The 19,904-nt window shown below is 52.4% G+C and overlaps 2 protein-coding genes across 3 annotated transcripts in view; one reads left to right on the forward strand and one right to left on the reverse strand.

Moving 5' to 3' along the window:
• Window positions 1–3,898: 3,898 nt before the first annotated feature.
• Vsig10l (V-set and immunoglobulin domain containing 10 like) lies at window positions 3,899–12,352 on the forward strand. Of its 2 annotated transcripts, none has more exons than XM_029479860.1 (10): window positions 3,899–4,020; window positions 4,107–4,919; window positions 5,557–5,850; window positions 5,971–6,255; window positions 7,093–7,347; window positions 7,941–8,219; window positions 8,468–8,764; window positions 9,170–9,283; window positions 9,475–9,629; window positions 11,138–12,352. In XM_029479860.1, exons 1-10 carry the CDS (start codon window positions 3,981–3,983, stop codon window positions 11,195–11,197), a joined length of 2,592 nt encoding a protein of 863 aa, XP_029335720.1. In that variant the 5' UTR covers window positions 3,899–3,980; the 3' UTR covers window positions 11,198–12,352. The 2 variants fall into 2 exon arrangements, with proteins under 2 accessions (XP_029335720.1, XP_021024567.1); XM_021168908.2 differs by having other exon boundaries at window positions 4,395–4,919.
• Window positions 12,353–13,310: 958 nt separating this feature from the next.
• Iglon5 (IgLON family member 5) overlaps window positions 13,311–19,904 on the reverse strand; it is a 17,008-nt gene continuing 10,414 nt past the window's right edge. Inside the window, exons 3-8 of the mRNA XM_021168690.1 lie at window positions 19,383–19,615; window positions 18,493–18,612; window positions 17,239–17,373; window positions 16,946–17,066; window positions 16,300–16,454; window positions 13,311–14,922 (exon numbers count right to left, since the gene is read on the reverse strand). Of these exons, the coding sequence (XP_021024349.1) occupies window positions 14,834–14,922; window positions 16,300–16,454; window positions 16,946–17,066; window positions 17,239–17,373; window positions 18,493–18,612; window positions 19,383–19,615 (853 nt within the window). The 3' untranslated portion in view covers window positions 13,311–14,833. The remainder of the gene's footprint in view (window positions 14,923–16,299; window positions 16,455–16,945; window positions 17,067–17,238; window positions 17,374–18,492; window positions 18,613–19,382; window positions 19,616–19,904) is intronic.

Consider the following 19,904-nt stretch of genomic DNA (forward strand, 5'->3'; position numbering starts at 1 on the left):
AGTCCTGCCTTCTGTAATGTGGACTGATTTTGTTGGCTAGCTACTGTGCAGATAACTGAGCTCTGGAGTGCAATCACCTTGTCATATCCAGAAGTCAGCATTTCACAGCACATCCTTCCTTCTCCAGCTGTGACGTTCTTCCTGCCTCTTCTTCTGTGATATTCTTGGGAGAGGGGAAATAGTACCGATGTCCCATTTAGGACTGAGCTCTCAAAAGTCACTTAATCTCAGCCTTTTGACCAATTATGAGTCTATGCACTAACTGTTACTTGCTGAAGAAAGGCTTCTCTGGCCAGTTGAGAGCAACACTTACTTATGCCAAACTCTCTTTTTAAAAATAAACTTATTTCTGAATGTAGTGGTGCACACCTTTAATCCCACCACTAGGGAGACAGAGTCAGGCAGATCTCTGATTCTGAAGCCAGCCTAGTCTACAGAGTGACTTCTAGTATAGCCAGGGCTACAGAGAGATCCTGTCTCAAATTTTTCTTATTTATTCTTGAATTTTATGTGTATGTTGGACCTGAATGTGTGTGTGTGTATGTGTGTGTGTGTGTGTGTGTGTGTGTGTGTGTGTGATATAAGCATGAAGAGAACATTGGATCACCTGCAAGTGAAGTTACAGATAGTATGGGCCATCATGTAGATGCTAGGAATTGAACCCTGGTCCTCTGAAAAGTCAGCAAGTGCTCTTAACCTTTCTCCACTCCCAGCCAACCCCCTTTGTGGAGTCAGGGTCTTCCTATATAAGCCAGGCTTGCCTCAGACTCAAGTGCCTCTTAACCTCAGTTAATGCTGAGGTTACAGGCATGCAGCGAAACCCTTGGTAGGCTGGGGCTCTGGACCCAAGTTAGGAGTTGTCTATGGCCTCAGGCAAGGCTGTGAGCCAAGGGCCATGATTCCTCCCAAGAGGCCCCTCCAGGGGCCTCACAGACATAGCAGCTGTGTTTCAAGGATTGTTTTGCCATATAGCAAGTGCACTGAGACAAGTCTGAAAACAGAAGGTGGTCTGGGTATTTCCGCTAAGTCTTCCTGGTATGGCTATCACAGAACTTACTTAATCCAAGGACAGACTAGAGACCCTGCTTTCTCCTCTTTCTTTTATTCTTTATTTTTATTTACATTATTGTTATTGCTGAGATAGGGCTTTGGTGTTGTCCCAGGCTAACTTGATACTTGCTATGTAGTCCAGGTTTGTCTTCAGCCTCCTAAGTGCTGGAATTGCAGGTGTGTGTTATCAGGCCAGCTCCATATGCTTGTCTGTTTAGGTTTAGTTCTGGGGCTTGAAGTCAGAGACTAGAGTTGCTAGGAATAGCCATGGGAGATTCTAGGCAGGGGCTCTACCACTGAGCCATACCCCAAGCTCATTAGGGGATTCTAGGCAGGGGTTCTGCTTCTGAATCACACTCTAGCCCCTCACTGTGGGATTCTAGGTAGGAGCTCTGCCACTGAGCCATATACACAGCCCTTCCAGCATGCTAGGCCAGCACTATATCACCAAGCCTTACCCAGCCCTCTCCTCGAGTGTTTCACTAAATTGCCTATCCTGGCCTTGAACTCACTGTAGAATAGGCAGGCTTTGAACTTTGAACTTTGAACAGGCTGCCCTCTTGTCTCAGCCTTTCAAGTGCTGGATGGAGTGGCAGCTACCAGACCTGATCCCCATGGGATTTTAGAAGGTCAAGTGGAAAGCACATAACTGGAGGTTAAAAGCTAACATCCACTTATGGCAGAAAACAGGCAATGCTTGTCTTTCTGGGTTACCTCACTCAGAATGGCTGTTTCTAGCTCCATTCTTTTACCTTCAAGTTTCATAGCTTCATTTCTCCAAGCAGCTGAATTGTCTTCCACCGCGAAAATGTATTTTCAGTATTTACTTATTTAAATGGGATATGTATAACACACCCTTCCCCTTAGTGATCTATTCAGAAGAGGAGATACAAAGACTGGAAGGACCAGAGTGGTGGATGCCTCCAAGGAAATATTACTTGCCAGACACAACAGAACTGATAAGCTCACAAGAGACTGTGACTAGTAGGCACAAGAACTGTCCCTGATCAAGCCAGATGACAGCCCAGCATGGACAATAGGAAATGGACACAAAGTCCCACCCCTAGTCAAGAAGCTATTTGAAACTGATAACTACTCAGAAAAGGAAAATCAGTTTTCTTCAATGGGGCAACACTGGGTATATCAACCACATACCTCAGGGCAGGCCCCATGGCCAAGCGTGGTCAACCAATACAAAATGGACTCTATGCTTTATTTTATTTTACTTTATTTTATCTTCGAGAAAGAACATGAAGACAGGTGAGTAGAGGGTTGGGAAAGATCTAGAAGGAGTTAGGGGACAAGAAAAGATATGATCAAAACATGTTAAATTCTCAAAGAATAAACTAAAATATTATTATTATTATTAATTGTATTTTCTTAGAGTCTCCATGCTGTCCTGGTTGTTCTGGAACTCCCTGTATAGACCAGGATAGCCTTGAACTCAGAGATCCTCCTGCCTCTGCCTCCCAAGTGCTGGGGTTAAAGGTGTGTGCCACCATGCCAAGCAAAACGTTGTTTTCCTCAAAAGGTTTTCTGACATAGTACTTCTGAGCTATATATGATAATATATGGAACATGCTCAATGCCTTCTGACCATGCCTTCCACCAGCACAGAAAGCACTAGGTCTCAGAGATTCAGAGCTGAGCAGAGGCCTAAAGCCTAGCAGGGGGTGATAAGAAAACTTTCTGACGGATTGAAGCAATCTGACCAGCCTTAACCTAAGTCCAGCCTCTCTTGCTGGCTCTGCAACCTCTCATGGGAAATTTGGCTTTTCTGCATCCTCATTGGTCTGTGAAGTGAGGATCAAACATTCTTCTCAGAGGACACTGAGAAAAAGAAATCAGCCTGATAATAATGTGCTGGTAGGATTTAGCATAGTTCCTGGCTGAGCTGAAGTTGTCATTATTATGGCTGTTAATGAGGTGAGACCTGAAGGACCAGTTGTGAGGTGGCCAGATTGGAGAGGGAAAACGCATTCCAGGTAAAGAGAAGAATGCTGGCAAGGGCTGGGAGGTGAGATGGCATCAGAAGAGCGGCATGTTCAGGAGGGTAAGACATAGTGCAGAGAAGTGGGCGAGGCCAGTAAGGATGTCTGCAGAGGATGCTGTGAAGCCAAGCAAGGCTGGGATATGGAGGGAGGGATCTGCTAGCCAGGGAGGGGGCTTACAGAGTAGGAGGTTACAGAAAGTGTGTGTGGGGGGGAAGGGGTTGCAGATGAAAAGGATAAGGTCTGAGCAGTGGGTACAAGAGGAGAAAATGGGGAGAGATCTAGGTAGTATTCAGAGATTGGTAGCAGTACTGGGGGGGGGGGGCAGTGGGAAGCCTCCCCAGGCTTTGCATAGGTGATCCTGAAAGTATGGGTCAGAGGGAGATGCTGATTTTATCAGGTATTGAACAATGGAAACTGATTTCTAAGTATCAGGGTAAATGGCTTTGGTAGAGACAGCACCTGGAGACTTGGTTCTGAGGATCATAAGGAGTCACAGAAGGATCTGGAGAAGAGGGCAGGGTCAGAGAAAAGGCTGCAGGTCAGACAGTAGACAGCAGAAGGCTGGGAAGCAAGACACCTGGGCCAGGTGGGGACACAGGAGGGGCTCTGACTTCACAGACACGCCTGAAGGAAGTCTTCCTGCATGGTCCCCACAGGCTTGCTGCTTGGTTCCAGCTGGGAGTTTGCCTCGCCCTGGGGGTGAGGAGTGGAGGTTCAGCCTGGGCTTCTCCATACAACCTCTGATGAAGACAAGAAGGGTGGAGCGGGCCACTCAGCTACCATATCATGCCAGGGGACCCTGGCTGGCACCTCCCACATTTGTCTCCTTTCTCCACCCAGGAAGCTAAGCAACCATTCCTGCTGGACTTGTCAGACCTGGGACAATGCAAGCTGTGGATCTTTGTGTAGTGTCCTCTCTGGAGTGTGACCATCACCATGGGCCTCTCATGGGCTCTGCTGCCCTTCCTACTCCTGGGTAAGTTCCCTGTGCCCCTCTCCTCCCAGCAGCCCACTCCCTGGCAGTCTCTCTCAATGCTCTCCCCTCCCTCCTTTCCTCTGCAGCCTTCAGAGCTGAGCTCCTTGCCCTCCAGCCACCCTCTGCCTCCTCCTCACACTCCGTGGGCTCCTCTCGGGACTTTGTTTCAAACGTCTCCTCCAGCCAGCACCCCCAGCCGCCAGGTTCAGAAGCCTCTGCTGGAATCCCTGATTCCAACCAGTTTCCTCAGGGGCTGAATTCAAGCCATGTGCCTGGATTATTCAGGACCAATGTCTCCGCTGGGGAACAGTATCTCAGCCCTGATGTCACCTCCTCTGAAACCCCTCCTTCCAGAGTGTCTCTTGATGGTTTAGATTCTCAAGATCCTGACAAGGACTCTGGGCTTCCCTTCCTCGTCAAGACTCCAGCTTCACATATATCAGTTCAAACTCCAGACACCAAAGTACCTACTAAGGCCTCAGGTTCAAAGCTATCCCTGGAGCATCACAACCTTGAACTTTCGGTCCAGAACCCTGGATCCAAAATTTCTTCAGAGATTCGCCAAGCTGCAAGCTTTCCTCAGCAAGTGGGGGGACCCCTGGCTGTGCTAGTAGGAACCACCATCAGGCTCCCCTTGACCCCGGTCCCCAGCTCCAGTCCCCCTGCTCCTTTGGTGGTCTGGCGCCGGGGTTCCAAGGTATTGGCAGCTGGGGGTCTGGGGTCACAGGCTCCACTAATCAGTCTGGATCCCATGCATCAAGCCCGTCTGAGATTTGACCAGATTCGAGGGGGTCTGGAACTCACCTCTGCCCGGCTGGATGATGCAGGGGTGTACACAGTTGAGGTCATCAGGGGAGGAGTCTCCCAGCAGATTCGCGAGTTTGTGGTGGGTGTATTTGGTAAGTGGGGTCCGAGGTCCAGAGTGCAGGCTGCCGAGTGCCTGCTCTCCTCGCAGACCTCTGGACAAGTCTGTGCTGTGTGAATACGCTTCTTTCCTAGAAGAAAGAGCCTGTGGGTGGGGATAAGAACAAAGGCAGGGACCAGACCTCACCTTGTCTGAAGGAGAAGGTCTAAGCTAGACTCTTAGGTCTGAGAGAGGCCTGGACCTCACTTAGGTGTAAGGGGGGAGGGCTAGGGTCTGAATCCATGGGACTGAGGGAATTAAGACTGGGGTTTGGACTCAGGTCTGAAGGAGGAGGATTGAAGTCTGAACCCCTGGGTTTGAGGGAAGAGGGGGTGGGTCTTGACCTCAGAGTCTGAAGGAGGGCTGGAGTCTGGAGTCCAGGGACTGATGGCATAAGATTGGGGTTTGGACACCTAAGTTTGCGGGCTGAGGTATGCACCTCTGGGTCCAAGGGAGGAGGGCTGGGGTCTATATCCCTGGATCAGAGGAAGGAGGACTGAGAGCTCTGATTCTGGGTGCAGTGAGAGGAGAGAGGAGAGAGGAAGGACTGAGGAGGCAGAGACTTATGGCCCAGGGATGGAGTTCTGGTGTATGGGCTCTCCAACTCATCAAAGACTGTTCTGGATCTCCAGAGCCCTTGCCCCAGTTGTCAGTACAGCCCAGGGCGCCAGAGACAGAAGAAGGAGCAGCCGAGCTGCGGCTAAGCTGCGTGGGGTGGAACCCAGGTAGCGGGAGGCTGAGCTGGAGTAGAGATGGACGAGCTCTGGACACCTCAGACCCTGAAGGCGCAGAACCACCTCGCATCCGCACAGAACGGGACCAGCTGCTCATCTCACGTCCCGTACGCAGCGACCACGCCCGGTACACTTGCCAGGTCCGAAGCCCCTTTGGTCACACCGAAGCTGCAGCTGACGTCAGTGTTTTCTGTGAGTAGGAGAATGTCACCTGAGGATTCAAGTTTTGAATCCCCGGGGAGAAGTGACCCCAATGTCTGTGAGTTCTTTACAGTCCAACCCCCTTTTTTTGTCCCCAACCCCACACCCAAGACGGCCCGGACGCTCCTGTCATTAGGGTCTCCTCGGACCGGGATGCCAGTCCTGCGCTCTACGTCACTGCGGGCAGCAATGTGACCTTGCATTGCTCGGCCCCCTCGCGGCCGCCGGCGGACATCGCGTGGAGTCTGGCGGACCCCACAGAGGCCGCAGTGCCTGCGGGGCCTCGCCTCCTGCTGCCCGCTGTGGGGCCAGGCCATGGCGGCGCTTACGCCTGCATCGCCGCGAACCCTCGCACTGGCCACCGCCGGCGTTCAGTGTTCAACCTCACTGTGGCGGGTAAGAGCAGTAGGGGCTGTCCAGCAGAAGCACATGGAGCCCTGGGTGTCAGCAAAGAGAAGAGACAGCAAGGGGGCGTGCCCTTCAGGGAGGGAGGCGCCAATAAGGAGGAGCTAGGGCAGCTACCGGTGGGCGTGGCTGCTGGAGAAGATGCCAAGCTAGCTGTGAAGATTAGGGAAATAGCTGCTGATGGACGTGGCTGCCAGGAAAGGGAGGAGCTAGCAAGCAGTTTCTGAGAAAACCTCAAGTAAGCAAGGCCACCAGGGAAAGAGTGAAGCTACAGGAACCTTCATAGGTGAGGTGGGACAACATCCGGGCGGAGCAGAGGCGTAATTATAGGGCGGGACAAGGGGCGGGTCTAGCCTGGAGGAGGGAGGACAATTTAGGTGGGCGTGGACTGTAGGAGGAGGGATATCTGAGGGTAGAACACTCCCCAATTGCTAATGGACGGAGCAAGCAAAGTCCTGTGCATAGGGCGGGGCCGATGGGTTTGCAGATTACCGGTGGAAGAAGTGAAGGTGTCAAGAAGATGGGGAAGAACCAGCAGGAGCCAAGGGTGGGTGGCCCTGGAGAAGGATTCTCAATCCAGTGAGCAGCAGAGTTAAATGGCAGAGCGAGTTTTGAAAGAGAAAGGTCTAGTCAGCCTCCTAGGCTAGTAAGTAGGGTCCATGAGCGTGGAAGGGAGGGAGTCACAAAGAGGCCAGACCACGCAGGAGGATGGAGCTATCTAGGAAAAGAGGCGGAGCGAAACCTGGAGGAGGAGTGGAGCATCCTGTGTAGAGGCGGGATGGGGGAAGATGGAAGAGCTAAGGCTGGAAAGTCTTTCGTCGGTTGCAGATCTGCCCCCCGGAGCCCCACAATGCTCAGTGGAAGGAGGTCCTGTGGACCGCAGCCTCCACTTTCGCTGCTCCTGGCCTGGCGGGGTCCCTGCAGCCTCCCTGCAGTTCCAGGGTCTTCCTGAAGGCGTCCGAGCGGGACCGGTGCCATCTATGCTCCTGGTGACTGTCCCCGCCCGCCCCGAGCTCAGCGGCGTCGCTGTCACCTGCCTGGCCCGCCACCTGGTGGCCACACGTACATGCACGATCATCCCGGGTGAGAGGGGCTGGGCCTCCTTACTGTCTGTAAGGGAAGTGGATGACTTTTCCTTTGCTCCTTTGCGGTTTAAGGAAAAGGCCAGAGAGAAGAACTTTACTCATTTTAGGAAAGCCAAACTTAACTTTCTTTGGGCATTGGTTCTCTTCTTCCATCATGTAAGTCTCAGGGCTTGAACTCAGGTCGTCAGGATTGGTGGCAATTGCCTTTATCTGCTGAGCTACCTCCTGAAACCTCAAACAGCATAGAGTCCTATGACATGTGATCAAAAGCGAGATGCTCAGAGGGGAAAGGTACTTGCCACCAAGCCCGATGACCTAGGTTTGATCCCCAGAACCCTGGTAGTGAAAGGCTAGAACCAACTCCTGTGTCCTCTGATCACTGCATACTTTCAGTGGCAGATGCACACACAATAATTAAATGTTTTAAAAAGCTGTCAAGAAAATGAATGAATGAATGAATGAACAGATCTTCATCTGGTCACAGAGGAGGGGGTCATTTGCTACCTTTTTGCCTTAACAAAGGACTCAGGACTTGGCTATTCATATCCAATAAGGTCTTGTCTCTCTTAACTGGACTTGTCGCACCAACAGAAGCCCCCCAGGAAGTGCTGCTCCAGCCGATAGTAGAGGAGACACAGCCAGGGGATGTGGTGGTGGCACTGGAGGTCACTGGCTGTCCCCCACCCTCAAGAGCATCCTGGGCTCGGCAAGGACGGCCCCTGGCTCCAGGTGGTGGGGGCCGACTGCAGCTTAGCCAGGATGGCCGAAAGCTCCTCATCAACAACTTCAGCCTGGATTGGGACCTGGGGAATTATTCTGTGCTGTGCAGCAGTGCACTGGGTGCTGGAGGCAACCAGATCACCCTTACAGGTAAGCTCCACCCAAACCAAGAACACGGATGTTCAGAAACCAGCCCTCTCCCCTCAGACCCAGGTGTCCAGGCTCTAATCACCCTCTCTCAGGTCCAGGGGTTCAGACCCAGGCCCCTTCCCTTAGACCCAGGTATCCAAGCATCCTTTCCCAGAACCAGGGGTTCAGATCACAACCTTCCTCTTCCAGGCCATCCCTCCTCCCTGTCTCTCATCAGATCCTCAGCATCTACCTTCGTTCCTTCCCAGGGCCCTCCATTTCTTCCTGGAGGCTGCAGAGAGCCCAGGAAGCTGCAGTGCTCACCTGGGATGTAGAACGAGGCACTCTCCTCACTGGCTTTCACATCCAGGCATGGACAGATAGCTCTGAAGTGGACAGAGTCACCATGAGTAGAGACTGGGTCTCCCTGCTCATTCTGGGCCCTCAGGAACGATCAGCCATAGTGCCACTCCCTCCTCGGAACCCTGGGACCTGGACTTTTCGCATCTTGCCCATCTTGGGGTCTCTGCCAGGGACCCCATCCCAAAGCCGAGTCTACCAGGCAGGTAAGTTGAGTTGTGGTACCTTGTCCTGCATCTCTCATCTGACCAGCCATTGTTAGTCTTTTGCATCAGACCCTTTTCTTCTGTTAGTCTTGTGGGGGCTTCTGTGACAGCATCCCAGCACCTAGTTGTCTTGAATCAACAAGTATCTATACTCTCATGTCTTTTCAAATTTTATTTGATTATCAATTTATTTACGTGTGGATATACATGTGTTATGATGTGTGTATATGGCGTTCCGAGAAAAACTCAAGGGAGACAGTTCTCCCCTTTTGTCATGAGAGTCCCAGGGATTGAACTCAGAGTTAATGAATCTTCCCAGGAAGGGTGAGCTGGGGGCTTAGACAACTGTAAGAGCGAGCATCCCTGGGTCCTGTTCCCTGCCTCCCTTTGGTGTGTGTCTTCCAGGCTCTGACCTGAGTCCGGGGGCCATCGCTGGCATCATCCTTGGCTCCCTATTGGGCTTGGCGCTGCTGGCTGGCCTTCTCATCCTATGTATCTGCTGCCTGAGGCATTACCCAGGTAAGAGAGGGGCCTGGGAAGAGGCAACTGGGGCCAACTGGGAGTTTCCCTAGGCAGAAGCTGAGCCACGGGCTAGCCAGTGCATTAAAAAACAGTCCCACCTCCCTATCACCCTCTGAGACCACCTTCTTGTCCCACTGACCAGAGCAGCATGTAGGAACAATCATGTGTTTCCTGTCCTTCTCTTACAGGAAGGACTTCTGTGAAGAAGCAGCACTCCCTGACCTTGGCTCCTGTGCTCACCCCACCAGCAAAAAAGATACAGAGTTTGACCCCAGTGCAGACCCCACGGCCCCTTCCCATCAAAACCAAGATGCAGAGCCCTCACCCAGCCAAGGCCCAACAAGTGAGTGTGGATGTCGTTGCCTCCCACTGTGCGGGACAAGTAGCTTCTTGGGAGAAAGGAATGTTCTAATGTTTCTAATGTCTTTCTCCTGGTTTTTCTTCATGACTTACAAAGTATCCTAATTAGGGTTACTATTGCTGTGATTAAATGCCCCCCAGAGCAACTTGGAGAGAGGAAAGGGTTTTATCTGGCTTACACTTTCACATAACAGTTCTCCACCAAGAAAGCCAGGACAGGAACTCAAACAGGGCAGGAGGTGAAGCCATGGAGAGTGCTGCTTACTGGCTTGCTCAGCCTGCTTTCTTATAGGACCCAGGACCACCAGCCTAGAGGTAGTCTCTACCACAGTGGACCGGGTCCTCCCATACCAAGTACTAATTAAGAAGCTGCCCTACAGGTACGCCTGCAGCCCTAGCTTGTGAAAAGATTTTCTCAATTGAGGTTCCCATCTCTCAGACGACTCAAGTCTGTGTCAAGGTGGCATAAAACCAGCCAGCACACACAGGTCAATAACCCTTACTGCACTTACGTATCATTTGATTGTTTGACAACAGGGCTTTACTATGTATCATAGGCTACATGACTAGGAATCCTCCTACCTCTACCTCTTATGTTCAGTAGACATCACATCTGGCTTATGTGCATCTGAGGGTGGGACCTGGGACCTGTATATTCTAGGCAGATACTCTACCAACTGAGTAACAACACTAACCCCTCAAGGTGTTTGTTTGTTTGTTTGTTTTGAATACCAGTAGTTGGACTTCTTGCCCAGCCCTTATGTTGACTAAAACAATAATACATTCTAATTTATCTTCCCAAGGAGAGTGAGATGTGACTTCTGTTTCCTGTAGAAATTAGTTCAGACTTAAAATTTTAAACTCTGAGGTGGATGGAATTTCCTTGTTTTCCCACCTTGTTTCCCATAAAAGTTGAGCTGGTGAGTGCTTTAACTCCCAGGGTGACTGAACAGTTTTTCACTGGTACACAGAGGGTCCATACCTGTACTCATAGCACTAGGGAGGCTAAAGCAGGAAGATTGCTGCCCATTCAAGGTCACCCTGGGTGTTATAACAGGACTATCTCAGAAAAGCAAAACAAAAACCAACCAAACAAAAAACAAATAAGAAAGAGAGAAGGGAGAAAGTAAGGGGTAGAGAAGGGGGAGGAGAAGGAACTCAGCTAGTTTCCTGTAAGATTTATTTTTATTTTATCTGTGAGAGTGTTTGGCCTGCATGCGTGTGTAATGCAAGCATGTAGTTCTCCCAGAGGCCAGAAGAGGGCAGCAGATTCCCCCAAACTGGAATTACAGAGTCATGAGCTGCCAGGTAGATACTGGGAATTGAACCCCAGTCCTCAGTAAGAGCAATATGTGCTCTTAACCGCTAAGCCATCTCTCTAGTCCCTCGGTTAGTTTCTGAAAGGCTCAGGCTATATATAGGGTAAGTGGGCATGTCATTTTATACCCAGGATACTCCCTGAAGTCACCTCCTACCCTGCCTCTCTTCCAGGTCATCAGCCCCAGTCCAGGTGGCAGCCCATGGACTGTTCGGGCAGCCACCCAGGTGTGACAAAAGCCAGTGGCCCACTCTCCATGAAGTGTTCGGAGTACAACATCCTGCTTTGGTCCAGCAGCATGGAGCCTCGTATGCCTGAGGACTGGACCCTAAGAGTGAGGCTTCCTGTCTCCCACTTGTCTCAGAAGACACAAATTGTCCTTTTGCATCTGAGGGCACCAATGTGACTCTGGGACTAGGAGAGCCACCTGCAGACAGATGAATGTGGTTGGCACAAACTCAGAAGCCTTATGTAGGGCTTCCAGCTCCAAGCTGGAAGGGGAGCCTGGCCACAGTGTCTGCAAAGGCTGCTACCTTCTCCTGCCTCCAGGCCACGTCCCCTCAGCCTCCAGAGACTCGCATCCATCATCTAATGCATCCGCATCCGTATCCCATACCGGGCTCCCTCCCCATCTCTTGATTTCCTTTTTGCTTTTTTATTTGACTCAGAATCACATGTAGCCCAGGCTAGCTTTAGACTCCCTAGATAGCCCAGACTGGCCCTGAACCCGTGTCTCTCCTCCCCCAGTCCCACAAGTGCTGGAATTCAGGCAAGAGCCACCTCACCCACTCCTTTCTGTTTCTTTCTTTCCTCCCGTTTGTTTGTTTGTTTGTTTGTTTGTTTGTTTGTTTTGGGGAAAGGATCCCATAACACAGACCTTGCTGTGTTAATTGTTACAGACAATTTTAAGTCTCCTGCCTCAGCTTCCTGGGAGCTGAGATGACAGCCATGTACACCATGACTACTCACTGTCCCCTCTAAATTTTTCTGTGGGCTGTACATAGTGTTTCAACATCCTTCAGTCTGTGCATTTTAACCTTTGGGCCTGTGGTTTGGCCTCTGTCAACCCCTGTGACTTCTCTTCCATAAGCCTTCTGCCAACCACACACACATACCCTCCAGCTATTTGTCCCTAGAGTTTGCTCTGCCTGGACACTTCTCTTTCCCACGTCATTGATTTATCAAGGCTTGAAGTAGCCATTACCACATTAGACGGACTCCCCCCTCTCCCCAGTCCCCAGCTTCCTCTCATCCCATGAGTGTATAACGATGAATATCGATAACTTTCCCTCTCTGAACTGAGAGCTCAGGGAGGCGCACACCTCACGTATCCCAGCAGAAACATAGCCTGGCATAGAGCAGGCACTCAATAAATACTCGTGGACTGATGAAATGTGCTAGTGCCTGCGAAGGGCTACTGGTGTTGCTCCTATCCTTGGCAAAATATATCTTCCTTTTCCAACAAGAGTTCTCATGGGAAATTTAGAGTTAAAAGAGTGAGGATTCTTATGGCTGCAAGCAACAGACATCGGGCATCATGTAGTGCAGGGTAGCACAAGCACTTGGGAGCTTGAGGTAGGAAGATCGCATACTTAAGGCCAGTGTCTCCCAGGGAGACCTCTCTCAAAACATTAAGGATATGTTTCCATAGTAGAGCAGCTGCCTAGAATCTCCCAGTGAGAGGCTAGGGTGTGGCTCAGTGGTAGAGCTCCTGCCTAGAATCCCCTAGTGAGGGGCTGGGTGCATGGCTCAGTGGTAGAGTAGCTGCCTAGAATCCTCCAGTGAGGGGCTGGGGGCGTGGCTCAGTGGTAGAGCCCCTGCCTAGAATCTCATAGTGAGGACTGAATTCAATCCCTAGTACTGTATATACAAAAAGGGAGAAAAAAAATCAAGATTTTGTGTCTTTTTTTTTTTTTTTTATAAATCACTGCCAACAGAAAGCCTGACACAAGTTAGTTTATATAAACACAGGTTTTATTGCTTGTGTGTGGGAGAGAGGGCGTCAGGTAGATTTTGATCCAGCTGCTCTAAAGGTGCATTCTGGACTGGACTGATTCTCCAGCCTTGCCCCTTGTCTTTTTCTGAATTGCTGTCATTACTTCACTCATAGGCTGGCCTCTTCCTCATTGCTACCTGCTGAGCCCTCTCCACTGCACAGAATAGGTAGAGTTACCCTGCATCCTCAGGGTGTGACACTGAGCCTCCTTGACCAGCCAATTGAAGTTCACTTCCCAAACAGGCAGAATTAGGAAAGGCACTGGGGATTCTCTATCAAATGACCATACCTCCTTTGCGGTCCACTTGCCCAAATTCTCAATGACATTGACTTCCACAGGCGGGGACTTTGGAAAAAGGCGTTTATTGGTGTGGTGGTCTCAACACTCCCCATGAATTGGAACACACGGCCCCCAGGGCCCCCCTCCCACCTCCCCTTGCCGCCCTCCCCCTCCCCACCCCATCCCGGACCCTGGGAATGGAAGACAATGTGGGATGGGGCCCACGCCCCCGTCTGAGGTACAGTCACTGCCCCTTGCCCCCCTGCCCCTCTCTGCCCTCGTCTTCACCAGGCTCGGAGTGGTGTGATTTTGGGTGTGTGGTTATTGGATTTTGGGCTGGTGGCATGGTGCCTCTGCCTGGGCTCAGAATGTCTGTGTGTCTCCTCTCTCCCAACTCTGTGAGGCCTGACGTGTAGCAAGGTGAGGTGTTCCCATACACAGAACCTGTCAGCTTCCTGTGTGGATGACAGTGGCCCACTCCGGGGAAACTGCTGCTAGTTACAGACTCTGGGGCAGGTGAAGCCAGGAGCTATTGCTGGTCAGTCGCTGGTGTGCATGTGTGCGTGCATGTGTGCATGTGTATGTGTGTGCATGAGCGTGCATATATGCATGCTGTGTGTGTGTGTGTGTGTGTGTGTGTGTGTGTGTGTGGTCACAGCAGCCTTTGGAGGTATTATGGGTTGAGAGGCCAGGGAGCAGGTTGTCAGAGAGCCCATACTTATGGGCCAGCTGCTGGGGCCCAAGGGCAGCTGGAGGGTACCACTGTGGCCAAGGGGAGTCTTGGGGGTATGGGTGGGGCAAAGCACTGAGACAGACAGGTGACAAGTGCCACTAGCCTATCAATTGAATGGAAGCACCGATTGGCCCGGGAAGAGGGCCAGAAAGTTCAGGGGAGGGGAGGGGAGGGACAGGGCAAGGGAGGTTTCAGGCCACTGAGCCAGTGATGGAGCTTCTGGCTGCAGGCAACTGGTGATGGAGCAGGGAGAAACAGCCTTCATGGAGATCCCCACCTATTCACAAAGGCTGAGTGACACCTGACACCCACCCTACCTGCCCCTTCAATAGGGAGGAAAGGGGTAGGTGTTCATGCATATATGGGAAGGTGGAAAGCTGGCAATCTTCTTGTCAAAGCTTCCACCATGAACCCCCCATACCTACCTCCAGCCAAAGGAAGAGAGGCAGGCAGCAGGGATGGCCAGGGGCCATGGGGGAGTCTGTGCCAGAGAGGGGTGCCTCCTGGTTCCCTCCCCCAGCACACCTTCACACACACACACACACACACACACACACACACACACACACGAGCCAGTTGACAGCCTGAGCTAAGAGAGGGGTGTGGGGTGGCTGGGGGTGGGTCACAATTGGAAACGTGAACGGGGTGGCGAGAATGGCTGTAGAAAGATGCATAATTTTTCGTAATCCCTCACAGTGATGGGTTCTCTAAAAGACCTTCCTCCTCTTCTTCTTTCTTCCTCTGTGGCTAAGAGCTCTTCTGTCCCCCTGGAGACCCGTGGCTGGCGCTTGCTCACCCCCTTTCTCTCGCTCCTGGCCTGAGGCCCCCTGCAGGGGGGGGTGCGCTGTACTGAATGGTGTCTACATTCTCCACCACAGCCAGCTCAGGGCAGAGAGGAGAGTCAGGGGCCCTGGAGGCCTTGGAGCTGAGTTCTCCAGGGATCCTGGGCCTAGGGAAAGAAAAATGATCACAGGGGGATGCTGGGATGATGGGGAGGCCCTGCATGTCTCTCTCCTAGGTGCTTCCTCCCCCTTCAGCTTCTTGAGGGTCAGTGTGATCAGAACTCTCTGGGGCTTGGGTTCCCTGAGCTGCCCTCATCTGTTTTGGTCTCCATATCTCCCAGATCATCCCCATTTCCTTTCTGGCTCCTTGAGATTCCTTTTACCCTGTTCCTGTCTGAATTTCTAGGAGTCACTTTCTCAGCGGACCAGGAACTTCAGGACAGCTGTGTTTGCTTGACAGTTTGTGCATTTTTGGTTTTTTGTTTTGTTTTGATACCACCTTGTTTGCTGTGCTGGGGAGGGAATGTACTGATTTGCATATGCTAGGAAGATGTTCTCCCTCTGACTCACACTCTCATGCCCTCACTGGGGGAGTCTAGGCAAGTACTAAGCTACATCCCAGACCTCTCTTTACTTTCTATTTCACAACAAGGTCTCACTAAATTGGTTAGGCTGGACTTGAACTTTTGATCCTCTTTCTTTAGCGTCCTGGGTATTTTCGATGACACTCTACAAGTCCCTGGCTCAGAGTCACCTTCAACCCAGCTTCTCTCTTTGCTCACACCATCTGTACCCAGCCAAGAAAAGCCCCCTGGGCTCTGCTCCCAAAGAGCTTGGGATGCTGAGACGGATTCCTGAAGCAGCCTCCTCATCACTCTGTGCTCGGCTGTCCTTCAAACAGCAGTAAAGTGCTTGTCAGCCACAGGCTGCTTACTGTGTAACAGGCTCCAGTGGCCTTGGCCTCCACTACAGTAAGTCCAGAAGCTCTGATCATTGCTGAGAGGCTCTGAGCTGCATCTCTAATAGAGGCCTGCCCTCCTTCCTGTGTCTTTGCACCCCCCCCCCAACCCGTTCCCTCTTCTGCTGACTTTCACAGGGCTCCCCTTTCTCTGATGACCCTGTCTCGATTCGGTCTATATTTTTCTCCTGAGTATTTTCGATGACACTCAATTCCGTCTATATTTTTTCATGTATACCTGTTTCTTTGATATTGTCTATCAGCCCACTTGCTTATTGTTTTCTACTAGGTCATGGGAGTCGCCAGACCTTGAACTCACTATGTAACTTCCTGCCTTCTCCTTCTGGGTGCTGAGATTACAAGTGTGCACCGCCATGCTGGCTTTAAATAGTAATTGGGGTCTATCTAAAGCTTTGTGCATACCAGGCAATCACCCTACCACCTGAGAATCGTTTTCTTTACTTTGTGGTACTGTTGGAGTCGCCTATATTCTGGTCAGGGACTGTTCCTATATCTTCGCCTCCCGGCCCCACCCGTGCTCCGCCCCCTCAGCCTTGTCCCACCCCGCCACCCGGCGCAGACGCACGCAGGAGCCGCATGGAGGCGCTGGACGCTCCGAGCCGGTTGGCCGCACGGCAGGTGTAGTTGCCATAGTGCCTGGCGCTCACGTTGGCGAAGAGAAGCATAGAGCGGGTGCGCTCGGTCTGCACCTTGAGGCCCTCTGCAGAACCGCTGCTTAGCCTGTAAGAAATCAGGATCAGGGTTGGTCTTGGCCTCTCGTGGGGTGCAGTGCCCAGTTCCTCCACATACACTCAGGCTCTCTTCCTCAAGAGACCTCGAGCTCTGCTACGTACCCTAGGGACTCCTGGCTTCTGTATCCACACACCAGGGCCACTCAAGAACATTCCCAGTGTGCGTCCCTAATCCCCAGTGTCTCTTAAACTCAGCCCAGACAGTCTCTATAAATTTATCTTTCAGACACTTAGCATCGACCTTCGACCCCAGATCTTTGGTGGGGATGAGCAATCCCAGCATTCATCATATCGGTACCCGAAATAGTCTTCCAGGAGCCCAACTCTCCCCATCCCCCATAACCTAGAAGTTGGACCCTAGTCTCTCAGGACCCAGGACTCCCCGACTTTGAACTGCTAGGTTGTCTTGGCTTTGTGATCCCAGACCTAGGACCTCCCTCCTCTCCCTTTTCCCTCCGCCCTGCCCGGGGCAGTCCTCACAGTCTGTCATCCTTGTACCACTGGAAATCTGCCGGCGGCACAGCCATAGCTTCACAGCGCAGGAGGGCAGCCCGGCCCAGGGCGGTGCGCGCGCTGGTCACATCCGTGATGGTCGGGGGATCTGAAAAGAAACAGAGGCCAGAGCACATTCTTGCTGCATGAGGACTTCCGGAGTCCCATTTCAGCACCCTCCCGCCTCAGATCCTAGTTCCCACCTAGCTTCCACCATCATGCTGCAGACCCCTCCTCCCCAGTCACCCAGGGTCCTCCCCTGTGGCCCCCTTGATGCTCACAATTCACTGTGACCAGCACGCGGCGGCTGTCCGGCGCCGAGTTCACCCCGTTGTGAGTAACGCATTCATATTCCCCGGCCTGGCCCCGCTGGATATCTGAGATTTCCAGGATCTCACCCTCTGAGGTGAAGCCGTCTGTGGGGGAGGTGGGGATGGGGGGCGGGGCCGGACACAAACACTTAACACGGGACAACACGGGCACAACACGGACACACATCAGCGGGGCGGGCACAGCAGGGCCTGGAGTGCCCCTGTCAGTAGGAGCCGGGAGGGTCCTGCGGGGGGCAGGGTGGGGCTAAGCTAAGGATTGGAGAGCTCAGAACCCAGTGGAAAGGGGCCTAGGATTTGGAGTGCAGGAGACCTAGGGATCTGGATTCTCCCATGTCATGCTCAGGGGACCCACTTAGGAGTAGGGAGTGAAACCAGGATCTTGGTTTTTGGCTTTCAAGGATCCAGGAAAGACAGACACATTCAGGGAGGGTCCAGAGTTCTTTGGGGGTTCAGAGAAATCGGACTTGATGATTGAGATTGCTAATACAGACACCTGGGGTCTTTTTTAACAGACCTGAGGTCACAAAAGACCATCTAGAACTTATGGCAAGTAGGATTTAGGGTTCAGAAGACACCAAGGGGGAGATGAAGGGACATTAAGCTAGACTAGGCTTCCCACTCTCAGTTTGTCTAAGGAATGGGACCCAGTGATGGTCATTATGGGTCTGCAAAGAAGCAGGAAGGTCCAGAGACTGGGGTATCTGGGGATGGAGATAATGTCCTGGCCTAATATATGTCAGGCAGCTTGGTGGTACCTTTTGGGAAACTGGATCTCAGAGCTCATTAAGCAGGCTGTGGGTAGAGAGAGGGGAGCCCCTGATTGCCTCTGGATCTAGGCCAGAGGCCCAAGAATGTGCATTTCTGGAAAATTTCCAGGAGTTGCTAAGGCTGAGGTCTGGGGACCATTCAAACCCCTAGGCTGCCACATCCCTGTGGAGGTGAGGATGGGAATGAAGGGGTGATAGAATGGGGAGTGGGGCACTGGATGCAGCCTCATTTGCAGCCTGACTCAGGAGACTGTCAGGTGGAGGGAAGCTCAGGTGGGGAGTGTCAGGGGAGCACAGGGGCACACCAGGTGGGAGGATTAGAGTCTGGTAAGAAATGGGGATCAGGGTGGGGAGGAGGGCTAAAAGGGAACTGGGACTTCAGCTAGGGTAATGGGAGACTTGAAGGGCCCAGATCACAGTTGGGGAGGATCCTCACCTCGGAGCTGCCTCCAGGTGACAGTGGGCTCTGGCCTTCCCACAGCCAGGCAGAGAAGGTTCACATTGCCCCCTTCATTCACCGCCACGGGTGAGGAGATGTTCACAATACGGGCAGGGACTGGAGACAGAAGGGAGAGTTGGGGTGAGGGTATATTCCTGACCTAAGCTGCACAGGTTTCAGACTCAAGATCATAGCCTGGCTCTCCTCACCTCAGACCCAGCATTATAGACCCCAGTTCCCCTCCACTAGACCCCGGGGTACAGGCTCAGGCCCTATTCAGACCCCAGGGGTATAGACTCCACACTACAGCCTTCTACCCTCAGACTTAGGACTCCCAGGCTCCAGTCTTCCTCCCTCACACCCAGGACTCCAGATACAAATCCTATATCCTCAGTCCCAGAAGTCCAGACCACAATCTTATCTCATCAGATACAGGAGCCCTCCTCCTTCATACCCAGTGTGCACACACCCTCACCCTCCTTCCTCATCTCTAGGTCACGCCCCCTCAAGCCTCTCCTTGGGAAATGTGTGCAAATAGGAAGAGAAAGCCAAGGTGGTGTGTGTGCTCAGTGCCTAGAAGCGTCCCCACCCATGGGTAGTTTCAGTCACATAGTCCAGCAAATCCACGGAGCTGTGGCTGGCACCTCTTCCACTGCCATGCTGGAGAACCACTGTGATGCAGCTCCCCCTCGTGCCCTGCTGAATACCATAAGGTATTCTGTTCCCTTGGACAGATGGTGCAGTGGGACCCAGGTAGCCCATGCTCCCAGGGCAGTGACCAGCAGTGACCAAATGCACACACACACTGCAGGCTGTGATGCCTCCTAGCCTGCAGGCCGGTCTTCCTGTCCCCTCCCCACTTGACCTCATTGTCACACAAGGCTCACCATGGACGATGAGGTAGACCTGAGTGGTGTAGGGCTGGTGGCGGGTCTGGAAGGAACAGGTGTAGAGGCCCTCATCACCAAGCCCCACCTGGGTGATGAGGATGGAGAATTCCTCGGGTGTGTTGATGAGCAGCCGTACCCGGGGGTCGCTGGTCCAACGGTCATTGCCCGCATACAGGATGTTGGAACGGTTCAGCCAGGCTACCCGGGTCACATGCTCATCGATGAAGCAGCTGGGGAGGAAGAGGAGGATGAGGAGAGAAAGCAAGGGTTTCCCCACCCACCTCCAGTACACCTACAGAACCCTGGGAGGCAGGCCTTGCAGTGCCCACTGTGCAGGAGGGAAGAAGCCTGGAAGCTAGATTTCTGAGGGGATGCTGTGTGGGAGAGAGAGAGGGAGGAAGGGAGGGAAGGAAGGAGGGAGAAAGGGAAGGAGAGAGGGAGAGATGGGGGCAGAACTCACTCAGAAGTGGAAAAAGAGTTGGGCAGCAGAGATCCCAAGAGAGAAGAGAGAGAGAGAGA

This window comes from Mus caroli, chromosome 7 (genome assembly GCF_900094665.2).
Source record: "Mus caroli chromosome 7, CAROLI_EIJ_v1.1, whole genome shotgun sequence".
Classification (NCBI taxonomy): domain Eukaryota; kingdom Metazoa; phylum Chordata; class Mammalia; order Rodentia; family Muridae; genus Mus; species Mus caroli.

Coding starts and splice junctions, on each gene's coding strand:
- Vsig10l (XM_029479860.1), top strand. CDS start 3,981: ATGGGCCTCTCATGGGCTCTGCTGCCCTTCCTACTCCTGG. Junction 6,256..7,092: donor GTTCAACCTCACTGTGGCGG/GTAAGAGCAGTA, acceptor CGTCGGTTGCAG/ATCTGCCCCCCGGAGCCCCA. Junction 8,220..8,467: donor CAACCAGATCACCCTTACAG/GTAAGCTCCACC, acceptor GTTCCTTCCCAG/GGCCCTCCATTTCTTCCTGG.